At 46.4% G+C, this 20,178-nt stretch overlaps 1 protein-coding gene across 3 annotated transcripts in view; it reads left to right on the top strand.

The window, feature by feature from the left end:
• The window catches only part of kansl1b (KAT8 regulatory NSL complex subunit 1b), a 54,458-nt gene that overhangs the window by 27,294 nt on the left and 6,986 nt on the right, over window positions 1-20,178 (top strand). For 2 of the 3 annotated variants that reach the window (XM_088622790.1, XM_088622791.1), the window contains exons 3-8: window positions 15,390-15,531; window positions 16,202-16,300; window positions 17,367-17,482; window positions 17,601-17,796; window positions 18,149-18,317; window positions 19,062-19,238. In XM_088622790.1, the coding sequence (XP_088478916.1) occupies window positions 15,390-15,531; window positions 16,202-16,300; window positions 17,367-17,482; window positions 17,601-17,796; window positions 18,149-18,317; window positions 19,062-19,238 (899 nt within the window). The remainder of the gene's footprint in view (window positions 1-15,389; window positions 15,532-16,201; window positions 16,301-17,366; window positions 17,483-17,600; window positions 17,797-18,148; window positions 18,318-19,061; window positions 19,239-20,178) is intronic. The other variant, XM_088622792.1, reaches the window with a different exon arrangement.

The following is a 20,178-nucleotide window of genomic DNA, read 5'->3' as shown; positions in this document are numbered from 1 at the left end:
AGATTGGAAGTTGGGTCATCTTTGATGCTTTGTCTTTGTCAGCAGAAGACCCCGTTCAAGGCGCTTTGCAGAGCACACATGCAAGGTGGCAAACAGGCTGCCTCTCGTTTTAATCTCTCTGGCGATGGGGGGGGCCGCTGCAGTGGCCGTTTCGGATACAGCTGGCTTGTTGCCCTCCAGTGCGGTTGGCTACAAACAGGAGAAAGCCATGTGGCCCGTCTAGCTGCCACCCAGTGGATCCAAGTATCTCGTCTGGGGGATGAGCGACTCGGGTTTGCTTGTTCCAGACTCCCGCAACCCTTTGTATAAGAGAACCTCCCCTGTTCTGAATTTTCAATCCACCTCCCTGTAGTGTGTGCTCGTGTCCGCCGGCTTTTGTTTCGTCGTCAATTCTGAAGACGTCCAAAGGGTGGAGTTTGCCAGTGCCCTTGAGCATCTTGAAGACTTGAACCAGGTTCTCGCAGTCCTCTACGAGGCGGGGGGCGTGATTTAAGTCTTCTGGGTTGCAGTGTTGCCCGTCTTCCTGATTAATCTTCACATGGCGGAAGACTAAAGATAAAGAATGATAGCTGTGCTTGGCGTCGTTCCACCCGATCCTATCGCGCTGTGTGGGGAGTCCGCTCGATTGATTTGTGATCAGTTCCTCCTCTGCGGATCTCCCCCCAGCTGTCGCGTCGAAGATCCCGGTGGGATCTGCCTCTGCAATGTGGCTAGGTGGCTCTTCCAGACGCCTTTGTGCGCCCGGTGAGGGTTTGTTGGGTGTCCAAGGCCGCGTGAGTGAGCAGGAGAGCTGCAGCCTGATTTGTAAGTAAGAATATGCTTCCCCACGTGTGGTCAACCACACCAAACTGGTAAGGTCTGTTTCCAGGGTAACCAGCGGTTCAACTCCCGGTCAGGTAAAGTTACCTCTCTGGGCTTGAGATAATTTGCCGTCTAGTTCTCAGTGACCAGGAAAGAAAGGTGCTGGGGCCCTGCGGCTTGTTTATATCGTTAGAGAAATGGGGTGCAGTGAAGTCAGGGGTGCTGTCCCTCGCGGCTTTGTGTTGTGTTTTTGGCATCGGCCATCCCAGGGGTGCAGGCTCTCGATGTGCTGCTGTAGGTCGCTTTCGTGCGAGAGCAGTAGTAAGATGACTGTGTGTTTCTGTGCACAGGAGTCAGGCTGAGAAATTCTGACCTGATTTCGTGGTGAAATTAGGTGGGGAGGAGCTTTGTTGAGTCATGTGGATGATCTGAATGACGGCTCATTTCTCCTCTAGCTAAGTGGAGGCAAGCTGCTGAATGTATAGGAGCAGGCCTCCTTGCTTAGAGAAAACAGTAAGTGTGTAGAAGCAGAAGTCAATCCGCCTGTTCAGCACTGCTGTTTCTGGGCTTGCTGCTTTTTTACAGACGGACTAAACTCATTTGTAATTTTAAATCTTTTAAACGTATTTTCAGAAAGATAATTTTACATTGCCCTCTACCAGTTCTCACATTTGCAGTAATAGTATCCCTTTAAAAATGATGTAATTTTGTCTGTGGAGCATTAGAGTTGAAGAATTGTTAGGAAAAAGTCAAGTATAAATATCAAGTCCAAACAGGAAAGTCGATTTGCTCACAATTCTTAAGATGCAGAGGCCTTTTAGCTCAGTGTAAATGTGCTCATATCAGGAAGTGCAGCAAGCAAGCTACTAAAGCATTATATTGGCGAGACTAACATATTCCTCCCCACCACGTCAGGAGTACATTAAACAGCTGAGCAATGTTTCGACATGTTTTTAATTTTCACGCATAGTAGCATGCATGTTCATGGTAAGTAGCAGGAAGTGAAATGGGAGCTGATTTAATCCAGTTCCAGCTAGGTGGAATCCAGTGAAACAAAACGCATCACTGGCTGGATTTGCTCCGAGAATATCGCCCCCATTTCGGCGTTGTGAAATTCCTCACCGGTGGGCACCGAAGACGCCAGGCGCCTGTAGATCCTGCCTGGTTGCTTCTTTTTTTTACTTCTGATGCAAGATGGTGTAAACGGGCTCTAGCCTCTCCGTGGAGGAAATGAAGGAAACAAAAGTTGCTGTGAAGTGCCAACAGAGCTCTCTGTCAGAGACACGGGCACGTGACTCGGCAGCCCACTCCCCAGCAGGGACTCCGAGAGCGAGGTTACACATCCTCTCTGAAAGCCTGTGTCTCAGGATGCAGGGGGAAGGAAGATTTAATTCAGTTAAGCTCGTTGAAAAATGCCAGCAGTTCTGGTGGTTTTACTCTGCCATCCAGTCTTTTTTTTTTTACCAGTATGTCGGTTGCTGTACTTTCGCAACAAATGTGATGCCTTTCAATAAGCTTGCTGAAAATAATCTTGCATTTCTAGAACTCGCTCTTGGTTTTGGCTCTGATTGAATTCAGTTCCTTGTTGCCTTGACCCCAGTTTTGAGCCCGTTTCTGGAGCAGCTCTTGGCCTAAACACTGGTGAGCATTGGAAGTGCCCCACACTAGACGAGCTCTCCTGCTGTTTGTGGAGCTCGCTGAAGCCATGTGCATCACCCAGTTTCGTTTGCTGCTGATATTACCTTTTGGGTTTAAAGTCCATTTTGCAGTCATCTCACCTGATCATCTAATAAATCGCTCTGAAGAGAATTGGAAAGGAGTCTTTGCCTCTGGTCCTTGCCTCGCAGTCCATTTAAGCTCTGTGTTTAAAGGGGGATCGCAGTGCTATTTTTTCATTTTGGGGTGGTAGTGAGTCCGCAATGATGAGTGCATTTCGAATAAAATTGAATACTACCATCATGTATATATAGAACCCCCAATTTACACCACAAACTTTAAGAAGTTTCAATGTCTGTGATTCGGAATGAGGCAATAAAACGTCCATGATGATCCAATGAGAAAGCAGCCCCTTTACATTGTAAACACGCTTCAAAACACATGAATACTCAATATTTTTCATGAAACAGACACATACAAAACGACATGGTTTTTGAGATACTTTTAAGTATTGCAAAATAGAGCAACCTGGCAACCAAATAAAGTAATCAAATAATAAACTGCGTTGTTGGGAGAGCACGTTTCTCATTTGCTTCAAGAAACTAATGACCAGGAAGGGCTGGTCATTAGCAAGCAAACACTTGCTCTTACTGGTGGTGAGACCAGTGGTTTCTCGTCTGCCTGCGACAACATGGCGAACATACAGAAATTTCACGAAGTTCACCATTTTACACTTCGTTCACAATTTGTAAACTTTTGCAGTGCTGTCAATTAATTCATTTTGTTACTGCGATGTAATAGCCTGTCTGAGAAACTGGGACTGCGGTAACTCCTGGTGATTTCAGAATGTTGATCTTTGAAAAGGGCCACATCTTTGTTTTTTTCGTAGTTTCTGGTCTGTTGTCGTCGCAGATTTGTAGACAGTGCCGTGGTTTTCAATTGTGTCGGTGCCTGCCCTGTTTCGAGGATAAGTTTTGGCATCTGAAAAAGCTTATTCTTTGCTTTTTTCAGTGTCCTTCTGTGTTCGTCATTCAGTCGCAGGCTTGATGTCTAAAAACTGTCCTTGCTGTACATGGTGCCCAAGTTGTAATGGGTCAGTCTATTTCTCGCATGTTGTGCTACATTATTTAAGGGGTTGATATGCATATTTTATTGTCTTGGCTTTCATTTTCCTTTTCAGAATGATTAGAAGACACCAAGCACCTGGTGTTTAGACCCGCTTGGTGTGTTGCAGGTTGAAGTGTTGCATATGAATGTGCAATATGTAGTTAACAAAAAAAAAAGAAAGACAGGAAAGTGAAAGTCTGCGTGTGCTGTTTTCTTGATTTTCAACATCTGTTCTGTGAGGGCTTAGCCACGTCTGTGTGAAAGAGCTGTGCCCATGCGTGAAAAACACATCATCCCAGCTGACCTCGCCTCGTCTGCCCAGGCACAGCACACGACTGGCTGGAAGTTTACTCCCGGTCTCTGCCTTCCAGTGAATCCTGCAGAGTGCGAGACTAAGGACTTGAGTGGCTCTGCAGTGGTGATTGTCCAATGTGCGCGTTAGAAATAAAATACAATTAAAAAACGAACGGGAGACTATGCCTACAGGTTGTCCGGAGGGGTTAGGCAAGAGCTTGCATGGAGGCATGATTTCAGTTTTCACTCCAGAGTGTTGCAGTGAGCTCATAGTGCAGACTGCACCTTGTGGCCGAAACAGGACGCTGGATTCGAAATACTACTACTTAGAATAATACTAAATTCGAAATAAGAGGGAACGTGTTTATCTGCCACCTGCTCATGTGTGTTTTAAGGAGGTACTTCCAGAGGATTGTGGAAGTCAAAAACACGTTACCTAGCCATGTCGTTGAGGCGTTAACCTGGGTTATTACGAGAAACGAGTGGAAAAGATGCTCGGATCAATTGACCTGAAACCCAGAGTGAGCTAGATGGGTATGCATGGGACTTTTGCTGTTGCAAATATTTTCTGAGGAACCATTACTTTTGACTTTGGATGTTTAGTGCAGTCAGAATTTCTTCAGTGAGTTTCCTGTCATCCTTTAGATCCTTGAATACATTTGGTCTGTTATACAGGTCAAGCTGTTTGGTCTGTTCATTAGATGGGTAGTTTTTCCTGTATTTCGATATCCTCAGTAATTTGCAACCTTTTTCTTAAGCCCTATCTCTTCAAACACTGCATGCTGCGTGGATCCTGATTAACACAGAGCGAAAGGCACTGTAATTTAATTATCCGGCCCCGGATCAAGGCGGTGAGCTAGCACCGCCTTCATGCTGATTCCAGTTACAGTAGTGTCGCGACCTCTGCACTAGTAAAGATGTTAGGTGCCTTTTGTGAGATTTGCTGAGTGCTGTGAAATGGAAGGTTTATCCTCTGGGGGTGGTGGGCTGGTAAAAGTTTAAGCTCAGCTCATTAAAAATACGTTTTTCCCCCAAGATTGATGTGGAAGTGCCGTATTGATTCCGGAGTGATGCATATAGATTTTCCTTTTTCAACGAAGCTGAATTGGGTGTTTCACCTAGGTTCCTTTTTTTCCCCCAATGTGTGAGCCGCGATTGCCGTTCCAGAGAGCGTGTTGAACCGATCCGCGAGCCAGCCGAAATACTGGGAAAACCAGCCGAGACGAGCTGCTGCACGAGCCCTTTTACAGCGCAGCCCTGCCGGTCCTGTCTGCTAGTGCCCGTTGGGTTAGCAGCGTTGCGCTTTCCGTGCCGAACGTTGCATTGTGCAATCACACACAAAGGAAGTTGTTTATGCGTAATTTCCCATAGTCAGCCCCACATCTGGATGTGTTTTGGCACAGCGCCTCCGATTTTCGCTCCCACACCCATTTTGTAACCAGGTTTATGTAACATCGGCCAGCATCCCGTCTGCACTGCGCTGTTGCCCTGGTACCATTAGAGAAATGCATTTCTAAGCCGGAATTTAACTGTAACACCACATCTCAAAAGACTTAGATCCTCTTAGGAGTAGGCTGGAATTAATACAATATTAAATTTATAAACCAGGAAAAAGTTGCTTACAAATCCATTTTCTTGCAAGATCATGCAGGCTGTTTCTAAGGTCCTCGCACTGTTTGGACACCAGATATAGTTTACCTACAGAGCTCCTTTTTCTGGCCTTGTTGTATTTAGTCTGATAAAGTTATACCTTTAACTCTGCACGCTTAAAGAGAAAAATGTGCGAAGGGGCTGTTAGTGCTGTAGGAATTTAGTTCTTTGAGTTCCTTTTGATACTCCAGTCATTCCTAGTGGAGACCTTGTTTTTACCTATGCCCGATTTAATCGGCTGGAGGCACAATGGGTTGGGTCCTTTGTTGTTTCAAAATCCCGTACCACTAGTCGTACCACTAAATGATTGTTTAAGGAGGCAAAAAATCTACTGTACGTTTTAAAGAATTTTATTGTTGGTCTGTCTTTGTAACACTTGATTTCTTCCTTTTTCCCCATATAAACTTTATGCGCTAGAAATGTTACTTCTGAGCACATAGTCTTGCATTACGTCTTAGGCACTATTACATATAAAGGTATTTTATGGCACTTTTAAAATACAAGTTTTTCACTTGCTGTTATGACTGCAATGTTATTTTACAGTGTACATCATAATGGATATGTGTGTACATTATTTGTTATTTTGGATATGGTGGATTAATGTAACACATAATGCAGTCAGCAGAGTGTATGCTGGTAGGTAATACGGTTCTGTCTTAACTATCTTGTTTTTAATACATTATAGATTACTTTGAACCGAGTTCATTAGGTCAGATTCAGGCTTTGGCACTGTTTCCCCTATTCCGTGATCCTGGAGAAGTGATTTTTTTGTGAACTAATATTTCTGTCGAACTCCTGCTATTTTTGCCGCTGAAGTCACTCAGCGAAGACTTTGTTTGTGATCTCTTTTACTGGAGGATTTGTGTGGTGTACGTGTGGGGGGTACAGGCCGTGCTGTTTGTGCTTTTCAGGATGCCAGTGTTGGGGTACCCTGACAGACCTCTGGCCACAGAGAGGTACATCCAAAACGGTTTCAAAACCATTTTGTCCATTCTGTAACATGTTGCTCCTATGAATCTATTGAATTGTCAGGCACAGATTTTTTTGGTAATAGTTCACTGAAACATGGCGCGAGCAGAATGATATTCTAGCTCTAAATCTGCTGCCACCAGTCGATTTCCTGACGTGGCTACATGCAACAGCCTGCTTTCTCAAAGCGAGGCAGGATTAGAGGCCATCCTGGTTCCTGCTCCTTGCTGATATTGTCCTGTGAAATCAGTGGCTTCGCCTTCTGTCTCTGCTGGTTTGGTTTAGCTGCCCCTGAAGTTTGCTTCCAATCGTAGAGCTGCATTTTCTGAAGCGCAGACCTCTATACCCTGCGAGGAATCTAAACGTTAATTGACCTCCCTCAACGTGAGTGTGCTTGAGCAACAACAGTCGAGCTTTTGTTAGACATGGTACTGTTTTCACTTTGTTCTTCCTTAGTTTGCTGGAGAGAGAAGTTCCATGTGGGTTGCAGGCGGATGCCTGGCATGCGAATGGAAATTCACTGGAAAATGGCTCTCTGGGCTGATGTGGCGGAGCGGTGGCTCTGTGGCTCAGGATCTGCGCCTGTGACTGGAAGGTTGCCGGTTCAAATCCTGCGGCTGGCAGAGGAATCCTACTCCGTTGGGCCCCTGAGCAAGGCCCTTAACTCCAACTGTTCCAGGGGCGCCGTACAATGGCTGAGCCAGCACTCTGACCCCCAGCTTCTCTCCCTGTCTGTGTGTCTGTGTCTCCATGGAGAAAAAGCTGGGGTCTGCGAAAAGACAAATTCCTAATGCAAGAAATTGTATAGGGCTAATAAAGAAACATTATTATTATTGTGTGTTTACAGAGCAAGCGCATCCAAACCTCACGCAGAAATCATGGCTTGGTTTTCACTGTCTGAGCGACTAGAAGCCCATTTCTCACTTGCCCGTCTCAGGTCAAGGTTTTGGAGTGTGTGGTAGTTTTTTGATTGCGTTAACAGCTTTGCAGTCATTCTGCCATTTCAGTAGGGCTGGTGCAGCGATTGGAATTGCTGGCTTGCAGCGCTGGGGCCCTGGGTTCAGTGCCAGAGCTGGGATGTTTTTGTGCATGGTGTTTGTATGTCCTCCCTGTGTTGGCTTGGGGTTCTCCAGTTTCTTCCCACAGTCCAAAGACGTGCTGGCAGTTAAGTTGAGTTCTGGAAGGATTGTCCCTGGTGTGATAGTGTTGTCTGTTTGCTCTGTGGTGGACTAGTATCCCAAGCGGCGTGTATCCTGCCTTGCGCCCGTTGCTTGCTGGGATAGGTTTTGGCTCCCTCACGACCCTGAATTGGATAAACTGGTTGGAAAAGGGAAGGATGAACACCAGTTCAGTGCAGTGACAGCATGAGAACGTGAGAAAGGTTAAAAACTACCACTGGCCATTCGCTAGACCTTTTGGTGCTTGATTGATTCAAGAATTTCACTCGGCCTCTTTCTGAACGAAGCCAGGGCTTTGGTTTTGATGATGTGGCGGGGCGTTTTGTTCCACACCCCTGCAGCCCTTTCAGTACAGAGGTTCTCAGTTTTAAAGGGGAGCTGCAATGCTGTTTCAGTGATACAAAACATCCAGTGATGTGAAAAGGCTCGATTGTAAAGAAGTAAATACTGATCACATTGGAATATTTTGCAGTGAAACATCTGGTGCACAACCTGTACTTATTTGCATTACATAAGTCATTACAGTGACTAGTGAGCGGGAAGGGCGGCTTTGCGTCCCAGTTCACACAAGACCAGGGGTTTTGCGACAACAAAAGCTTCCGTGCAGTACTTTCAAAAGGTCGTGATTTTGTGCTCAATTTGGGATTTGTACCAGAAAACTGTACAATTCTTTTTGTCAATTTGATACTGTCAATTTATTCTGTTACCGAGATTTAAGAAATTGGGACTGCCGTTATCCTTTTAATTACACTTCCACATAGTTTGTGCTTATTCCATACCAGCTCAGTATACAAACAGCTCTTTCAAGTCGTGAATGACCCTCTGATGGCTTCTGATTCTGGATGCCTTTTCCTTCTGGTTTCACTTGGTCTTAGTACTGTATTTAATACTTACATTTTAAATACTGTATTTGACCACAGTATTTAAGTTAGAAGACTATTAGTATCTGAGGTATAGCCCTGGACTGGTTTATACCATATATGCCCAATAAATATCTTGTACTTTCTCTTCACAATTTTCTCCTTACCCTGCAATCATTTTTGGTATTCCACAGGGCCCCATTTTGGGACTCTTGCTATTATAAGAATTATATGCTGCTTTTAGTCCAAGTTATTCAACACCAATATATATATATATATGTTTTTATGCTGATTTATGGTTTCTTTTACTTCAGAACTAATTTTTGTGGGTGTTTTGTCCCAGGCCGTGTTGCTGACACAAGTTGTATGTATGAAATCTTCCTATGGTTAAATTCTGTTAGGTCTGAATTTCTGTTAACAGGATCTGGCAAACAACTGAGCACAGTGGTTTTCTCCTCACTGCTTTTTGACTTCCAGCATCAGAAATGTGGGTGTTACCATGAATTCTTCCCTCACCTTTCTGCCTCTAAGCTGTGTTACTAAGGCAGCTTTGTTTTCCCATCTGTGCAACATATCCAGTTTAGATCATTATAGCCATTAGTAGGTGTTGGAACAGTTAGTTTGTGCACTTCACCTGAAAATGTGATTGTTGTAATAGACTGATTTGCTTTCCCAGCAGAACTTTGAGCTTTGGTATGTTTAGAATGTAGCCTGTTTTTTTTTTGCAAGAACAAGATTTCGCCTGTATTTTGCTAAATGTATTACCATAAAAATTCAGAATTGGTTTCAAAGTTGCCCATCCATGTTGCTGGAGCCGATTCCCTGTTTTGTTTTTCCCCGAGGGGCAGCTGGATGAGATCCTCGGATCAATTTAGTACTTATTACCCAACAGAGAATTGCCTCTGCTGTTTTGTCATCGTTCTTCCGATGACTTCGTTTTCCTGATTTGCAGGGCTCTCTGGCTTACGTGTCGCATTGAACTCCTGGGTGCCTGCTCGGTGTGACAGGTTCCCACTTTCCCGGATGGAAGGTTCCCTTTCCGCATGCCTTTACACGTCTCAAGTTTTCCACTGGGAGTTGGAAGCGACGCTCTCTTCTCCGTCGTGCGGACGCCCCATAGAGAACGACCATTGATGATGTCTAGAAGTAAAACAAGAGTCGCTTGTTATTAACACAAATAAAAAACACCTAGTCGGATTCATGTACGAGTTTTAAACCAGCTTCCCAGCTCATCCTAATAGGTTTGTAAACAGATAACCCCCCCCCTTGTTTTATCGATGGTTGCGAAGCGCCTGGCGCTGCTTCAGAAAGGCGCTGAATAAATAAGATAGTCGTTAACGGGTTTAGATCTCGGCTCCTAGCAGCGGTTTACCTGCACGCTGTACACAGACCGTGCACGGCTCGCTCGGAGGCTCGGCCTGCCCCCCGCAAGAGGGAATTTTCCAGCCCCAGTTTGCGACGTGCTTTAGCAGCCCGTCTCCCAGCCAGCCAGCCAGCCAGCCAGCCAGCAGGAATGGGACCCGCTGTCCTGCGGCCCAGGAAGGGTTATTTAAGGGAACACGCGTCCGCGGAGGGGGCGCACCACGCTGTCCGGCAGGCAGCGCGCCCTCCCAGTACAGGGAGCGAGGCCGGTGATGTCCGCTTCCTCCAGGGAGGAGGGAGCAGGAAGCAGCCGCAGGTCTCCGAGGTCTGCTGACGGCAGGAAACGTGGTGTAAGTAGTAGTGCCTGCCGAGGGCGGTGGGAGCCCGGGAGCTCGTCTTGTAAAGATGCCGTATTTGTCGAACTGCCATCTGTCAGCTGAGAGTTTACAGCCCTAGCACGCTTGTTTGTTTTATGTTCCCGTGTGGGGAATACTATCTTTTTAAGGACGGTTCGCTCACTTTGCACTGGTGGCCCTGATGTTCAAATGCTCACCTGCAGGACGATGGAAAAGGTGGATTTTTTTAGTATTTTAAGATCCTCCCCCTCCCTCCCCGCCAGATCTGCTTGTTCCCTGTTTCTAAGTGGCCGCCTGCTCGCTAGCGCAGGGCCCCTGGTTAATGGCGCTGCGCTGAAGGTCTGAGCTGTGTCGGTGTGAATTCCTCGCTTCTCTTTGTTCCCTGGGGGGAGCTAAGCCTCTGCTCCTGTCCTCCCTCTCCCTCTCGTTCCCTCTCTCTCTTGCTCGTGCTCCGTCTCTCTCTCTCACTCATTCTCCCTCCCTTCTTTTCTCTTACTCTCTCTCTCGTTCCCTCTCTCTCTCTCTCACTCGTACTCCCTCCCTCCCTCCCTCCCTCTCTCGCTCCCTCTCCAGCTGGTTCTGTGCGCCACAGGCTGGTCACATGGTGCAGGGGCGGGCTGTTTGTTTTCATCACATTCAATTCTTTGTTCTCCAGACCCAGCCCAGAGATACGGTTTCCCTTCGGATAAGCCAGCAGTCTGAAAGAGAAGGCAAGCGCGTCGGCGCCCCCTCGGCAAAGTAACTCCCATCAGGCTAGAAACGAAGTCCGTGTCCCTGGGGATTTGGGGTTCTCTGGCTCCCCACCTCCTTGTGGCTGAATGGGGCATTCCCTTTTATTGGAGGGAATAATATAATTCAGTAACTTCTCAAACCAGCGAACCCCCTTCCCCTGTCGTTGTTGTTCTTCCTCTCCGCGGACGTTTCCGTGTTCTCCTGCGTGTGTGTGTGTGCGTGTGCGCGCCAGTTACGAGTAAGACATGCCTGAAGCGTGTATAATTCAGTACTGGGAGTCGGCAGACGTTTTGTGCAAAATGGGTTAAGTTTGATTCCGAAAAAACCTCAAGGGTTTCTTTTTCTTTGTAAAGGCACATGGTTAAAAATAATCCATACACTTATATAGGTCTGGGGGACTGCCCTGCAGCAGTCAGAGTGCGCCAGTCGGCTCCCCACACACCAGCTCTCAGTGGGGAGGAGAGCAGTGATGAAGCCAGTCCAGAGGTGGGGTCTGTCCAGGGCCGTGTGGTTGTTTGTAATCCACGCCACACACCCCTGGATGATGTGTGCTCCCTCTTTGACTTCTATCGGCAATGCTGTGAGCACGCCATGGTGTTCACTGGCTTTGGGAATCTATCCCACGTGTGTTTGCGCTAGACAGTCTTGCAGCTGGGACATCTTTTGAGAGGACAAGAGGATGCGTTCTGAACCCTGCTGGGTTCAGCCTTCGCACTGCCAATGTGCTACAGGAGAGAACTGGCTTCCTGCATGTTCTTGCAAGTGTGAACGGACCCTGTCCAGCGCTGCCTCCAGGCTTTCCTTCATCTTCCTCGCTTCTCGCATTGTCTCCTGGTCCCACGGGGATGAAGGTGTGAAGTGAATCCTCTCATCCGTGTTGGGGTGAAAGGTCAGACAACCTGTGACCATGTGGATTTTCTCACGTTTTGTGAAGCACATCCCTCCTCTTCCAGGGAATGTGGTTCTTGGGTGCAGTTGGTCATAAATGTAAATATTACTTGCATGTGTCTTTAGTGTAGGACCTGGTAATGTTCATCATCCAGTACCCTCTTCGTTTTCATTAAGAGAAATGTTTAAAAAATGGTTGCTGTGCTTACAATATTGCTGGAAATGTGGTAGGTATAGTGATGTGACTTTAACATCTTTATTTAGGTATGTTTTAGTCCTCTTCAGCTATATTTTATTTTATTCAGCTCTGATTTCAAACCTAGCAAACCAACGCATGATCCATATGGCTTCTAGGAACATTGCTGTGGGAGTGACAGTCACAGTTTACCTTCTCACTCACATTTCTGGACATTCTCCACTTAACACAGAGGTCTTCTGTGGATGGCAAAACTTTACCGCTTTCCTGCTGACACTTTTCTGTTGATGCTGTACTTCAACAGGAATAGGAACCTAGCAGGTCGATTTCTGCCAAGATTTGCAGAATAGCTCTTAAAAACACGTCGAACGTCAAAGCACATATTTAAACTTTGGGTGTCATTAATTTCACCGATTTCAGTTCCTTCCAAGGTCAGACAGCATTGGATTCTACATTTCATTGTTATGCACGGTGTGGCCATTATGTTTGAAACAATTCACTCCTAAGCTGTGACCGGTGGATGCAGAAAATCGTGGGTGGTTTTTCTCTTTTAGACGTACTTGTCAAAAAATTGACATATACACTTGAAGTATTTTGCAGATTCAGATTCTCATTAGCTTTGAGCACGTCCCGTCATCATCCTGCATCAGTGAGAATCGTACTTGAAACTGCCTTTATCAGCGTCTCAATCGCCTGCATTCCCACTGTAGCGCAGTCTTCTGTGGAAGACGGTGGAACTGCAACATCCTCTGCTGTTTTGTTGCCTCCCCCTCCCCCCACGCAGGCATGCATACCGTGTTCCTGGCCAGCGCACTTTTGCAACCCAAGGCCAGCTTCAAGATGACCTGGGGCGTTGGGCTAAAAAAAAAATGTTATCAAGCCAGCAAAGGGTTCCTGAGAAATAATCATCTAGCAACTGCTCGTTAGCTGGGCAGCACTCTTCATTGTTCTCCAATCAACTGTTAATGGTGATATAGCGCCCCCTGGATTGCAGTTCCCTCTCCTGGCTTGCTGCTTCCATTTCAGTTTTCCGGCTGTCCTCCTACCTCTGCTTATATGCTGTCCAGGGCTTGGAATTTTGCTTAGGGAAAACCACATTTAAATTTCACTTAAGAGGTGGAATAGCATATTTTGTCTACCTCCCATCTAAACAATTTTTGTCCATGCAAAGTGTGTTACACACAGCTGCAAGGAAAGTATAGATCGCTTTTTTCCCCATGTCATATTGTAAGTTTCTTATTTACATATCCCACAGACTAGACCTATGTCAAACCATCTAGACCTATGACAACATAATGTTCATTTCAGTAGAATTTTAAATGGTTTTATTTTCTGGTCCTGTGTACTTCCATGTTTGGGTCAAAAGCAGATTTGCTTTGAGCTAGAGGAGGTTGGAGTCTCCCCTGCACAGATTTAAAGACTGTTTATTAGTGTAAATGAAAGGATCTTATGTGCCAGTCAGACGTTGTTTCCCCTGGGCTGTGGGCTGGATATGCGTCGGGGTGTCTGGGTGATGCCTGCAGGACCAGTGTCTCAAGGGTGTGTTTGGGTGATGCTCCCTCTTTCACAGGCTGGTCAGACCTGGCCGTTAAAGCATTGTCCACATTTTTGTATTGAGCACGATGATGCTCTGGAATCTCTCTCAGCTGTTTCCTTCAAGAATCAGTTATACCCATGCCTGATGCACGTGTCTTTGAAAACAGGTTGCTCAGTGACACTTTCCTGAAGGGAGATTAATTCTCTGCTCGAGTCAGAATGGAGAATTTTAATACCTCTCCGTTTTGTGTTGGTCACTCCCGATTAAAACAAGTGAGAAAATGGGCACTATAATATTTTGTTCCATCTGAACCTGGTTGCAGGTTTTCAGTCTTTCCTGTCAGGTCTCAGTTATAGTGGGTCAAGATCTTCGATTACACAGATCAGCCACTGTATTGCGTGTGACTCAATGTGAAGGTGCTTATTTGTGTTCCAAGAAGCTTTCATATCGTCAGTCCATTGTTTTGTTTCCAGTTTCCCCCCCCAGTAATTGAAATTTCCTTTATCTTGATGTTGTTCCCTCAAAACTGATTATTAGATCACCTTCAGCAACTTAATACCCCGTATCTAAGACACAAGCATTATTGCAATCATCATATCAGTGATTGGAAGCTGGTTTTGTCCTCTCTCAGGGGAGCTGGCATGAGTCAGGGTGTTCCGAATCTATTTCAACACAGAAGCTCAGCCCCAGCTTTGAGGGAGGGGGGGGCTCTTTTTTTAAAGATGTTGCAATAGTAAACACATTTCCTGTGACTGTGCATTGACTAAGCTGTTAAATTCCATTCAATTCTTAGATCGGGCTGTTTATCTGAGCAGCCTGTCAGAAAGAGGAGGTAGGCACAGCTAGGTTTTAATTACTCATCAGAGTGACGTTCGGTGTTTATGACTTTTGTATTGTTGTATTCTTGTATTAGAGATGCAACAAGTGAAGTAGCTAATTGTTAGTGACTGTAATTGTGGCTCACTTAAACCACATAGGGCAGATTCCATTAAAAAGGAGAATCCTTTTACAAATGTGCAAACGCAAGGGAGATTATAAGCATGCGGGAACCTCCTCTGATTTCAGGAGCCTGTGGAAATGTACACAATCCAACTCAGAGCACATCAGCCACGTTGCTGTCTGGGGTATGGTACTTAATAGACATTGCAAAAAAGAAACTCAGTGACATCAAATGGGGACTGAAGACTAAACAGTTTAGATGTCAGGTACAACTTCAGTGCATCTTATCAACATTGAGCAAAATGTGAATTTTAATTAAAAACACAACTGGAAGTCAGTCGTGTAGACTTAAGACCGAGTTTCAACACCTTAGTTCTGTCCCGTCTGAACTGCAGTGACTGCGACGCCTGCCAGTGTAGCATTGGCGAGTTCAGTTAGTGATCTCTTAGCTGATAATTCTGTTTTTAGTGATGAACATTTCAAGAAAAAAAATGTGTTAAAAGGAGGACCTGGCTGTCGCCAGATGGCTAAGCTGTGAGCTTGCAGAGACGGGCCTTGAAAAAACATACCTTCCTTGCGATGTGTTTTGCTGTCGCAGAGTGTTTTTTGTTTTCAACCTGGTTGCTGCTTTGCCAGCGCTGAGCCAGACTGTACTTGAGCTCTGTGTCAGTGTGGTTCTGTCCCCGAGCTCATCGCGAGGTCGGCCGGTTGAGTCTGTCGTTGCAGTCTGGTCGTCAGTCGAAGGTGTTGAGCGAGGAGGCGAGAGTCCTGTTTGTGTAGCCGTTGCCGGACGTCGCGTCCTGCTGTGCAGGAGTGAGTGGCGTCAGCCAGAGGTGCTGATCACCTGTTCTCTTCTCTTCGCAGGTGGAGGAGGGCAGAAGGAAGATATGCCGTCGAGAGGGCCTCCATTGTGAGTCACTGGAACTGGCTGCAGGCTCACATTTCCGACCTGGAGTATCGGATCCGTCAGCAAACTGATATCTACAGGCAGATCCGTGCAAACAAGGTCAGTAAAGGAGAGAGGTGCACTGCTCTGTGTACCTTTTCTTCGGACAGTGGGTTTAATGGCACCTTACCATCCCAGTTAACATTGCGTTGTAGTGTGGTGCAGAGGTTTTGGAAGAGGTAAGAAGTTTTACCAGCTCCCTTACAGTTCCAGTTGCACTCTTGAAGATCTGATAGTATACAGATTTATTCCTCGCAATAGTGACAGAAGATTCACGCCACAGGGATTATTTAGAAAGTGCACAATCAAACATTTCTGCAAACCAGCATATCAAAGACCTTTCAGGTATAATTTAACGGAATTGCTTTCCAGTTCCCTTCAAGTTGTATTTCACTTCACATTCATGGATAGAAAGTCTCCTGTGATTTTGTGAAGTCTGTAAAGCTCTGAAATAGTTTAAAAAAGCTAAGTAAGTCAAAGCCCATCACAGTTTTTATAGTCCCAGTTTATTATATTGCTTTCATCATGCACAGTTATTCAACCAGCTCTGGCTTGGAATATTGTGCCCCCAAATTAAACACTTGCTAGGCCGCTAGAATGGTCTGAAACTGTAAATGAGGCAGAGGATGATGGATGGTGTCGTAGTTGCTTTGCAAGTGGTCACACACCCATACCTTTCTGTGTTAAACTGAGCTGGGCGGAGCTTTATCAGCGTGTCTCATGTTGGCAGGGCATGATAGTCCTGGGAGACTCCACCCCCTGTGACATCACTGCCGAGGATGGTCTGGAGGTGAAACTGGAGCCCTCCGCCTGCAGCCACCTCATACAGGTAAGACGGAGCTGCTCCGGGATGGTGCTGGGTGAAGCAGGCAGCCTTCTGAGCAGCTGCAGAGTGCCTGGTGGCAGAGCCTGTCCGGCCATGTTGGGCCTGCAGCCTGTCACAAGTGATCTCTGAGGAAAGTCTAGCAGACATCAAAACCTACAAAGCATTGCCATGGATGCATGACCTGATCTGGTTTGCACTGATCTTGCAGATTGCTGTCAATCCCAAGACACAGCAGGACAGATATTTTAAAAGTAAAGGGTCATATTAGATCTGTAGGTGGACTTCCTGAGTGTTTGTGTTGTGTCCATTTTAATTGTAATTATTGCTGCATTTCATGAATTTATATCAGCTTTATGTGGTTGTTATTATAGGAGAGTGGAGTTGAAATGTGATCAGGTGTGTAGTCTTAGAGCCCAATTAATTTAAGGAGTTTGGCTGACTGTGTGTTTTGAGGTCCGCAATGTGGAGAGCAAGAGCAGACCAATAGCTAATGTCAGTATGTAGGGTAGTTTGGCCATATTCCCCTACTCTGGCAGTCTGGATAACATGTCTGCAAAAACATGTTGGTTTCTGGTGGACAGTTTGATCCAGTTTGTCCATATTCATAAAGGAAGATATTAAAAGTACATGTGGCTCTTCAAGACGTTTTTGTGTGTGGGAAAAAAAACCAGACCGCTTCTCTGTTGTACACTTCAAGATGACTGACAACCACATCCTTAGTTTCAGTGATCTGAAAGGGGAAATTCCACCGCAGAATCTACTGGTGCTTAAATTCCCCTATTGGACAAGTTCTAAACAGCACCTGCAGCCCCAGTCTGGCCCTCTGCCTGTCCCATAGAGGCTGCAAACTAGAATTATTCACTGAATCGAACAGTTTCTCCTGGTAGTGGAGGCGAGTTGTGGGCGGAAGTCGGGACAGTGCTGGTCTTTGTTTTCGGTTGGACAGAGTTAAGCTTTTCCACGCGGCGCGACCCAGGAATTCGCTTGTATTCGGACACCTCTCCCCATGTCTGGGCAGCTGACTGACAGGAGGCATCAGGGATTTCTAATCGCTGTGGCTGTTTTGCAGGACAACCGCACTTCGGACGCGTCGGAGAGCCTGGCCCCTTCACACAGCCCCTCTGCCGACAGCGCCCCGCGGAAGGCCTGCGCCCCTGCCCGGCCCGTCAATGGAGTCATCAACAGGTAGGACACGTGTTTCGTTGTGCTGATAACGCAGCGTCCCGGAGAGGGTGTAGCGTGTTGTTGCCGCCGCGCGGCCCGGGACCACCTTGACGTGACTCTTGCGACCTCTCGCCCGTAGTCTCCACCGCGGCCTGCCCGACGCGGGGTCGCCCGACAGCTCCGACACGGAGGAGCTGACGGGCAAAAAGCAGCGCCTGAACCCGCTCCCCTCGCCTGCCGACAGCACGTGTGTGGCCGCGCGGACACGCCCCGTCCTCACCTACAAGAAGCGGCGGCTCGTCAGGCCCAGTGCCGTCGCCAACCTGAACCGTAAGGTGAGAGAGCCGAGCCGTTGAAGTGTCCTGCTGGCTTTCGGACAGATCCTTGCCTTCAGGGCTCTTTCCCATGCATCCCCAGTCTGCACACCTGGCAGTGGTTTTTACAGCCCCTAAACAGTTCCATAAAGCAACTTAATAGCGCGAGTGGTGTTGATGTAGTGGGTTTGGTGCAGAATAGATCTGGCACGTTGTTCATCCTGCAGTCACTGAAACCGGCTGTGTCGGGATTGGTTGCCAAAACTTATTTTGCACCTTTTCGATTCTAACGAGGATGGGGGGGGGCTCATAGATCCCCAGAAATGGGGCCTGGTCTTTCTGGGAGTCGCGCTCACCCCTGGTCTCCGGTCAGCAGGTCCAGCGGAGCGCGGGGCCGCGCTGCAGCTGTGACGTCAATCCGCAGTGCGTCATCTGCGGCAGCCGCGTGTCGCCGTCCCCGGAGGTCCAGTACGAAGCCCCGCTGCTGGAAAGACTGTCCCTGTTCGACCCCTGTGTCCACCCCATCCTCTCCTTCTCCGATGGTAAGCACCTGTGCACCATGTCTTTACTAACATGAACTCTCTCCGTAGTCTAGAAATGTGCTTCAGGTGGAAAAGATCAGGCATTTTGAGTCCTTCTAGTATGTCATTGTCATGAGCAGTTCTCAGCATTTTCTTTGCTCACTGTATCGCTACCTTTCGCTAGGAAAAGGGAGCGATCTTCATGCCCTTGATTTACGGAAACACGTTTAGATCAAATCGGTATTGAACAATATTGTGAAAAGTAAAAATGGTTACTTAGGAGAGTTCGGCAGGAAAAACAATTGGGCAGAAAAAATATTTGATTCACGTTTAGGTTTGCCTCTCATTGACATGTTTGGATTTCTCAATGACTGAGGGATGTGTAGAATTCTAATTCAAGGAAAAGTGGAGGCAAAAAATAAAGCTTGATCTTAGGACGGTGTTTAAAATTTTGGCATAGGGCACCATCTAGTGGAGCTCCAGGGAAAGTTTAGATTGTTAAAAAAGATTGATGTTTCATTTTTAATATAATTTCTACTCACTTTCTACAAAAACGGTAACAATATCCAAATTGCTAAATGAATCGACGCTTGATTGGTCTGAAACTGGGAATGTGGCAGAGGAAGATAGTATAATAGATAATATGTATAATAAATATAAAGAGTGTTTATATAAATAAGTATAATAAATAGTGTTGTAGCTGTCTGCCTATATTGACTAACAGGATTTAAATAAGCTCAGTACCCCGACTCCCTCTGGTTCCAGATGTGTCCATGAACCTGCACTTCCAGAGGGTGATGAAGTCGCACTGGCAGAACAAACCTCTGGAGAAAATCAAGCCCCTTAAGAAGCTCTCCCTAAAACACAAAATATCCCTGTCCGGTCGCCTACCGGACTCCACTTCCAAAGACAAACACAAGCTGACAAACTCCCTGCTTGCAAGTAAGTTGTGACCTTCTTACAGTGTTTCATTTTTTCCAGCTCCCTCTGTTTTCATGAAGTCTTGAGTTGATGCAAGTTTGTAATATTGGGAAGCCCTTTGCGGAATCCTAACATGAGCACACAGTGTTACCGGTGCGTTTGCATTAAAGGAGAACTGCAGCACTATTTTTGTATTTGATTTCATACAACAGTAAAAGTAAAAATGTGCAGAGTATCTTGTAGCGGGCGGAGCGGTGGCTCTGTGGCTCAGGATCTGCACCTGTGGCCGGAGGGTTGCTGGTTCGAATCCCGCAGCCGGCAGAGGGGTTGTACTCCGCTGGGCCCCTGAGCAAGGCCCTTTACCCCAACTGCTCCAGGGGCGCCGTATAAATGGCTGACACTGCACTCTGACCCCAGGCTTCTCTCCCTGTCTGTGTGTCTCATGGAGAGCAAGCTGGGGTCTGTGAAAATACAAATTCCTAACACAAGAAATTGTATATGGCCAATAAAGTGGTCTTATCTAAAACCTCCAATTTATACCAATTTTGGTTGCATTTACAGTAATTTAATTGACTGTAAACAAACAGGCATATGAATACATCTCTATTAATCCAATAAAATTATAGCTATGGATTTCAAGAGCTGACAAATACTCCTTGTCAGTAGTGAAATGTCTGCTTCGCAGCCTGCAGTTATTCACTCATACATTACGTTACATTAGTCACTACAGTGACTAGTGAGGAGGAAGGGCCAGCTTGCATCACAGGGCCATTCATGGGAACCCGGTCACCCGTGGCGAGACCAGCGGCTTGCAGTTACTTACAGCACTTTCAGAAAGTTCACTATTTTGTGACTAATTTGAAATTTCAAAAACTTCTCTGTTATATGGTCAATGAATTCATTTTGTTACCATGATTCAATAGCCAGTCTAAGAAACGGGGACTGAAGTTCCCCTTTTAAT

Source organism: Lepisosteus platostomus, chromosome 28, assembly GCF_059453375.1.
Source record: "Lepisosteus platostomus isolate fLepPlt1 chromosome 28, fLepPlt1.hap1, whole genome shotgun sequence".
In the NCBI taxonomy this organism is placed as follows: Eukaryota; Metazoa; Chordata; class Actinopteri; order Semionotiformes; family Lepisosteidae; genus Lepisosteus; species Lepisosteus platostomus.
Note: the sequence above shows the minus strand (reverse complement) of the source record. Positions and strands in the feature narration are given on the sequence as shown.